The sequence below is a fragment of the Globicephala melas genome, chromosome 10 (genome assembly GCF_963455315.2).
Source record: "Globicephala melas chromosome 10, mGloMel1.2, whole genome shotgun sequence".
Taxonomy (NCBI): Eukaryota; Metazoa; Chordata; class Mammalia; order Artiodactyla; family Delphinidae; genus Globicephala; species Globicephala melas.
The window spans coordinates 45,084,853-45,093,342 of NC_083323.1; the positions used below are offsets into that span (position 1 = coordinate 45,084,853).

The window sequence follows — 8,490 nt, forward strand, 5'->3', positions numbered from 1 at the left end:
TTATACGCTGGAAGCCCCAGCAATCACACAAGCTCGAGGAGAAGTTGCCAAGTCACTCATAACTTTCGTACAAGTCTAATTTACTCAGGGACACTATTTTCCAATGCTCAAAGATATCACCAGTGGTTGAAATTAAAGGGGAATCATACTTGCTTCACTTTAATAGCAACAAAAATCTGATCATCATAAAGTATAAAGTATCATGTATGAATAATTCCTGTCTTTCTTTCTAGGTTTATTTTACAGGATGAAATCTGATCTGTTAGCCTAGCTGAATCATATAGAAGCTATATTAATTACCAAACGTAACAAAATTAAGACTAAACATATAATTTTTGTTTCGATTAAATCTTAAAAACAAAATATTCATTTTGTTCTGAAATATGTCAGGACAGGCACTAAAATTGATCACCTTACATTCTGTAATTAGACCCACACTGTCAATGTGAATCTATCTGCAGAAGTTCGCCACAGAGTGTATTCAATTAAGGCCATCTGTGTCAGCAGATGATATCTGAAAAGTGGCTATTAAAATTCAGCCACAAGAAAAAAGTAAAGAAAGAACTAGCTCATCATCAGGAGCCAAGAGTAGAATCTGAGAAACTGGAAACGATTACCACTTTATTGGCCAGTCAAATACTATAATACATGACTAAGTAATGACTCTTAGTCTATTAGCTAAAGACAAAAATGGCAGATTCCAGAAACTCAGATCACATTGCCAGAAATACACAATTAAAAAGCTGGAAACTTTTACTTAACAGACAAATCAAATTAGAGTGTACTTTTTCGTGTTCTTTATATGCAAATGAAGAACTGGGCAAACAGAACCTTCTCCCTGGCAGAGAGTAATAGAATGCAGTCATTCCAATCTATTACTTCCTCATGAAACTGAAAAATGTACATTTGATATGGAACCCAGTGAATAGTGCTTTGCTATTTTCTTCCTCTGATTTCTCTACTGGCTTTATTTTCACACAGTCTCTACTGCCTCACTCACTAGGTTTATATGTCATAGAAATAAATATTTTATAATTTATGACTTGAGGGAGAGAAGAAGTTTATATAGGCATTGGCATTTGACAGTCTGTTTAGTCATTAAAAGCTCAAATGTTGTAGTACTCTCAACATCTGCCACAGATCTTATATATCTAAGTAGCATTTTTTATATGAAAGTATTATTATACATTAACCATAACTCTGAGTTTTCCTTGTTTTCCTTCTAGCAGTTCATTGTGGCTTCAGAATTCCTCACTGTAATATCGCATTCAAATATACATGTTATTTAAATGTTAGAAAACCTATGTACGTTTTTAGACTCATTTTTGCAAATTGATTTAAACAGTTCTCCAAAACTTGCCCTGATTACTTTTCAACATTTTTAGGAGTAATAATATACCAGTACAATACAACCCTCTGGCACATATTCGGAGCTACAATACTAAAACAGATTTTTCTATGATACAGACTAAATTTCAATTGGTTGATAAATTCTGGTAGACAGTAATGAAATATCATTTAATATTTTTAATAACTAGAAATCTGAATACATTTTTCTTTCACTATCTTTTTTATTAAATCCTATGACTATTACCCCATATCAGGATCTAAAATCCCGCAAAATATTACTTTTTTATTCTGTTATTATTTAAACACAGAAACTGCCTTAAACATTGAAATAAGTGGTGTATTGCTTTCATTACTCCATCAGTTAAACTGAAAAATAATGGAGTAATAAGGAACACAGGAAAACTTTTGAGAGGAATCTGATCTTTCTCTTATTCCAACAACCAGCACCTATAGACAAAAACAGAAAATATTACTTTGTGTTTAAAGACCAGGTTTTGTAGATGGAAGAGGGTACAGAAGACACAATAACCTTGCAGGAACCACAGAAATCTATTTAATTTCTTCTCCCTGTTCCAACTCATAATAAATGGTCTTTCAAAATTCTGCACACTTTTTTTGGTTTTGATATAAGACATTGGTTTATACAACCTCTCATTCATAATGTTCGGGAACTTCTTTACTTTCAACTTATAAACTTTGAGGAAAGGAAGTTTAGCACGTAGCGATCAGGACACCCACTTTACTTTATGGAGAGAGAAGGAAGAGTGGAGGCAGGGTAGACAGACGATAGAGGAAAGAATTGAGGTGTTTACAGCAGGTGTCCAAATGGCAAGGATAACTATCGCTACCCTAGAAAACACTCCTCTAGAGAGTGCCAGCTACTCACTGTTATGCTGCCAAGCAGCTGATGCTCTTCGGGCACTGCTGAATCCAGAGAAAGCCCTCTCCTTGCCCAGTATTTACTAGAAAACATCATCATTGCCGGCTGCATGGATTCCGATGTAATTTTCTCTCTCTGCAGCAGGGGGGGACTAGAGAGGCAGTAGCAGCGCTGGTGGAGATTGAGAGAAGAGGCGTGCGAGCAGTGGACCTCTCAGGGCGCTGCCCAGAACCCTGGTGCTGAAGAAAAAGCAATGTGAATCTTCCCCTCCCCAGGCTCCTTTATATGAGTGACTGGGGACTGATGGAAGGCTGATTAGAAAGAAACTCATTTCTGGCTGCTGATGGCCACAGTCAGATTACAGACCTGAAGCCTGGGGTTATCTGTGTTTGTGGTGCTATTTGTTTCATAGGTCGAGTAGCAGTTTGGGCATGGGTGGTTGAGAACAATATCTAACGGTGTTATTTGTAAAAGAAAACATCTATCCCCTGACATTAGCTCTCATCTCTCAAATCTGCTACTGGCAAGTTAACCTCAGCCTTTAGGTAACTATGAATTCAAAGTTTTCCAAGGAAAATAATTCAAGAAAGATCAGCAAATGCAGAATCCCTAAGCCATTGTACTTTATGTTAATAAGCTTTTTCTGATCTGATGTGTTATGACTGTGTGTGTGCACTTGTGTGTGTGATGGTGTTCATAAAATACACTGCTTTCCAATCATGTGATGCCACTATGCAATGATGTTCAGGCAACTGTATTGTAAAGGAAATGTGAGGCTGTGATTTAGCCACATATAGATATAGTTGAGACACTAACCCTAGAATCTTCCTAAGTGGGAAGGAAAAGGAAATGAAATGCCCATATAGTCATTCCTTTGATGACTTGAAACTAGAACAAGTCCAACAATTTGAAATGCACATATCAGTTGATGTACTTACTATTCAAACTTTAGTAAGCCAGAAAATAACCATGGAAAATATTACCAGCCTCCTGAAGGATGGAAGACTCTTGACCAAATGGACTCGTTTGACTGTAAAACTAAACAAAACCTAGGACTGGCACTACTTGTCTACATAGAAAACAGGATGAAAATTTTTCAAAACAGGAATGGCTGAGCAAAAATTAACTGGATTTTAATTGTTTCCGGAGTCTGGAGGGGACATAATTATTACTTGATCTAATTTTTGAAATATTAAATATTTGGCTTGAATTTCCTCTAAAAATCAGCTCTGATAACCTAATAGGAAAGTGAAGTTTAAATATTTTGGTTGGGACTTCCCTGGTGGTCCAGTGGTAAAGAATCCACCTTACAATGAAGGGGATGCGGGTTTGATCCCTGGTCAGGGAACTAAAATCCCACATGCCGCAGGGCAACTAAGCCCGCGTGCCATAACTACTGAGCCCACGTGCTCTGGAACCCGCACACCACAACTAGAGAAGAGGCACGCCACAACTAGAGAGAAGCCCGCACACCACAACAAAGAGCTCATGTCGCAACGGAACATCCCACACACCTCAATGAAGATCCCACGTGCCGCAACTAAGAAAACCCGATGCAGCCAAAAATAGATAAAATAAATAAATAAACATTAAATAAATACACTGATTGAAGTAATAATAATAATAGTTAATATTACTGAGTGCTTAGTATTTGCCAATTCCTATTCTAAACACTTTTTTAGATAAAAATGTGATTCATCATCACAACCACACTTACAATGCAGTAACTACTGTTTCCATTTTATATAAGGAGAAACTGGGGCACAAAGAATTTAGGTAACTTGCCAAAGGTTTACACAATTAAAAAGTGGCTGAGGCAGGATTTAAGTTCAGGCAGTCTGGCTCCAAAATCCACGCTCTCAACTATTACATTACACAGTCCCTTGAGTATTCCAAACAAGGTAACTCAAGAAAGTAGGTAACTTTCAAGAAAGTACTTTCAAGAAAGTAGGTAACAAGGTCCCTCAAGGTAGGCTCAAGAAACCATACATGGATTACTTCAGCTAGAACAGGATTTGGGAAGCTGTGTAATTTTGGGAAGCTGTAAAGATTTGCTAAGCACTCACTCTGTTAGCCACTGAAACTGAGTCCTGGGGATGCAAAGATAAATGAGATACAGTACCTACCCTCAAGCAATCACAGACTAGCTGAAAGAAATATACGTGCAAATAAATAAGTGAAATAAAATACACTGAATTCTCTGCAGAAGACATTAGAAGCACAGAGGACAGACTGCTCAATGTTATTGATATTTCTAATAAGATGAGTTTCCAGAAAGTGATATTTGTTATGTTCTGGCTTTTAAAAGGAAAAATTTTATAAATAAATTTCATAATTTATCCAAAAAAAGAAATAATATTCAGCGAGTCACCAACTACTTGTTGATTTTTATTTTGACATTCCTTTTTCTAGTCATAACTGCCACCACTCTAGTTGAAGACTTTATCAATTTTCTTCCCTCTAACAGACTGTCCTGCCTAGACTACATCTTACTAAGGCATCATTTTCATTAGGCTATAGTCCCAATACAAAAATAATAAATGCTTCCTTTGTAGATATAAATTTTTTATCCTGGCATTCAAATTTCCAAATAATCAGTCCTTCAATCTGTCTTTCAAGTTTAATATTTGTCTTCCAAAAACTTATCTTCCCTTAGTGTTCCTTTTTCTACCTCTCTGACAATTTTTTTTCTTATTTTCTTTTTTTGTGTTTTTCTTTTTCTTTTAAATTGCTTCTTAAATTTGGTGTTCCCCAGGGTTTTATTCTTGACTCTCTTCTCAAACAATATATTGTGAGTGAAGCTATATCACATAGATTCGGTTATTTGACAATACCTGAATCTCTATAACCAGCTTAGGTCTCATCAAGTTTTAAACCCATATACTCAAATGCTTGTTGGACAGCTTCACTTGGCCATTCACATGCAATATGTATAAGATCTAACTTCGAAGAGTTTTTTTTTTCTTAAATTGCTATTATTTATGTGTGGTCTGGTCCAATGAATGACACAATAATTTAACCAGTCCCCCAAGTCAGAAACTTGGGAGTTATTCTGGCACCTTTTTATCTGCTCCCACATCCAAGTAGACATGTTGTCCTATGGATTTTACACCTTAACATCTCTTTTTCTTCTCACTGCATGCTTAACGCTATTGCCTTCATCCAGGTCATAATCTCCTGGCTATATTTCAACTCCTAAGTGGTTTAGGCCTTCAGTCTTAAAGTCCTCCTCTGAGCTGCTACTTTTCTAAAATACCAGTATGGTTATGCTATCGCTTTGCACAAAGCCCTTCCCGTTGATCTCTTTCCCCTACAGGATAAGGTGATAAAGTGAAAAGCCCACTGAATGCCATTCAAGGTTTATCAGGATTTGGATCCCACTTTCCTCTTCAGTCTGTCTTTCACTGGCACCCTTGCCCCAAACCCACACTCCATCATCGTTGAGCAACAACAGTTCTCTATGTATTTTCTTATATTAATTCTCTCTACCTGGAATCATCTCCTTACTATCTCCCATTCCATTCCAGTTAACAAATACAAACTTATTTTTAAATATTCAGCTCAGGCAACACCTCCTAGAAGCCTCTTTCAACTCCCCTAAGGTATTGGGTTGGCCGAAAGTTTCATTCGGTTTTTTTCTATACGATGGCTGTAGTAGCACTTAGGTGTCTTTAACTTCATTTAAAACAATTTTGTTAGATTGTATGTGACAGCTGTCACATCAGCATGTATTTTAAAAAAGACATCAAAATTGGTGAATTTTTGTGTAGTCATTTTAATATTGAAGATGGAAGAAGAAAAGCAACATATTTGGCATATTATGCTTTATTATTTCAAGAAAGGTAAAAACACAATCAAAATGCAAAAAAAGATTTGTGCAGTGTATGGAGAAGGTGCTGTGACTTGACTGAATGTGTCAAAAGTGCTTTGCAAAGTTTTGTGCTGGAGATTTCTCACTGGACGATGCTCCACGGTCAGGTAGACCAGCTGAAGTTGATAGTGATCAAATTGAGACATTAACTGAGAAAAATCAACATTATACCACGCAGGAGATAACCTGCAAAATACTCAAAATATCCAAATCAAGCATTGAAAATCATTTGCACCAGCTTGGGTATTTTAATCGCTTTGATGTTTGGGTTCCACATAAGTTAAGCAAAAAAAAAACCCTCCTTGACCATATTTCCGCATGTGATTCTCTACTTAAATATAATGAGGGCTTCCCTGGTGGCGCAGCTGTTAAGAACCTGCCAATGCAGGGGACACGGGTTCAAGCCCTGGTCTGGGAAGAGCCCACAGGCCGCGGAGCAACTAAGCCCGTGAACCACAGCTACTGAGCTTGCGCTCTAGAGCCCGCAAGCCACAACTACTGAGCCTGCGTCCCACAACTACTGAAGCCCACGTGCCTAGAGCCTGTGCTCCACAACAAGAGAAGCCACTGCAATGAGAAGCCCGCACACCACAACGGAGAGTAGCTCCCGCTCGCTGCAACTAGAGAAAGCCTGCACACAGCAACAAAGACCCAATGCAGCCAAAAATAAATAAAATAAATAAATTTTAAAAGACCAAAACGAATAAATGTAATGAAAACATTCTGTTTTTAAAACAAATTGTGATGGGTGATGAAAAGTGGGTACTGTACAATAATATGGCATGGAAGAGGTCGTGGGGCAAGCAAAATGAACCACCAGCAAACACACCAAAGGCCGGTCTTCATCCAAAGAAGGTGATGTTGTGTATATGGTGGGATTGGAAGGGAGTCCTCTATTATGAGCTCCTTCCGGAGAACCAAACCATTAATTTCAACAAGTACTGCTCCCAGTTAGACCAACTGAAAGCAGTACTCGACGAAAAGCATCCAGAATTAGTCAACAGAAAACACATAATCTTCTATCAGGATAACGCAAGACCGCATGTTTCTTTGATGACCAGGCAAAAACTGTTACAGCTGGGCTGGGAAGTTCTGATTCATCCGCCGTATTCACCAGACATTGCACCTTCGGATTTCCATTTATTAAGGTCTTTACAAAATTCTCTTAATGGAAAATATTTCAATTTCCTGGAAGACTAAATAGCACCTGGAAAAGTTCTTTGCTCAAAAAGATAAAAAGTTTTGGGAAAAGGGAATTATGAAGTTGCCTGAAAAAAATGGCAGAAGGTAGTGGAACAAAAGGGTCTCCCCAGGGCATCGAGGCACATATTGGACAAACCACAGATTTGGTGTCTGTGCTATGGGATAACTTGCAGTGTTCCACAAGTCCTTTTTGATCAGAATTCTTCTCGGGGCAGTAAGGACAAGGAGAGTATAACGGTTTGGGACATTCCCTGGCTGAAGCGATGCATCCTTGGCGGTGGTCTTCACATATTCCACGATGTAATTCTGGTATTTGGAACATGTAGCCACGTGCGCCCAGATCTTGGATCTTAGAGCAGTCATGGCAAGAAGTCTCTGTGCTTGTGCTGTCAATCTATCGCTGGAGCTCCAGGGCTCCGAAGCCAGGTGCTAGAGTGCTGTGACACACTCCAGACTTCTTTGGTTTCAGACATTCCTGCAGGCATGCAGAGCAAAGCACGTGTCCATGCGGCACCTGAACTGTATTCTAGCCACATGGGACACTGGAAGCGGCCCAGGGGCTTGGCCTCCGCCACGGGCCCGGGCCTGGCCAGCAACACACTACCCTATCTCGGTCCTGCGGCTGCGCCACCATTTTGCCGCCCAGGGGCGCAGGGCAAAGGCAGGAGGTGGGGGGTGGGCGAAGCGGGAGGGAGCGGGGCAAGGACGTATTACTTCTGAAATAGGTGAATTCCCATATAGGAAACAGACTAAATTATCAAGCTTTCATGTTGTAAATAGTAGTATTTCCACTATTTCTGAAGAAGGAATATGTTTTGGGAAAAAAACAGGAGTTTTAGGGACAGTGAATTTCAGTTGACTGCAGTACTATCAAGTGACTTTAAACAGCATGCAATTATAAATGTGAGACTGGAATTTGGGAAATAGATTAGAGCTGGGAACAGTAATTTGAGAGTAATTCAGTGATGTTTGCTGATGCAGGACATGAACTCTCCAAATAAAATAATATATAGAGAGAAAAACCCTCTCTAGAGAGATTGGAAGCCTTTTGCACTATTGAGGGAAACATAAAATAGTACAGCCACTGCGGAAAACAGTAAAGCGCCTCCTCAAAAAAGTAAAAGCATGGGGCTTCCCTGGTGGCGCAGTGGTTAAGAATCCACCTGCCAATGCAGGGGACACGGGT

The 8,490-nt window shown here is 39.0% G+C and overlaps 1 protein-coding gene and 1 pseudogene across 1 annotated transcript in view; both read right to left on the reverse strand.

The window, feature by feature from the left end:
• Positions 1 to 2,329, reverse strand: part of TPH2 (tryptophan hydroxylase 2) — an 89,554-nt gene extending 87,225 nt beyond the window's left edge. The window contains exon 1 of the mRNA XM_030866255.2: positions 2,237 to 2,329. Coding sequence (XP_030722115.2) covers positions 2,237 to 2,329 — 93 coding nt within the window. The remainder of the gene's footprint in view (positions 1 to 2,236) is intronic.
• A 4,952-nt stretch (positions 2,330 to 7,281) lies between these two features.
• On the reverse strand, positions 7,282 to 7,938 carry LOC115858446 (E3 ubiquitin-protein ligase RNF114 pseudogene; annotated as a pseudogene).
• Positions 7,939 to 8,490: the final 552 nt, after the last annotated feature.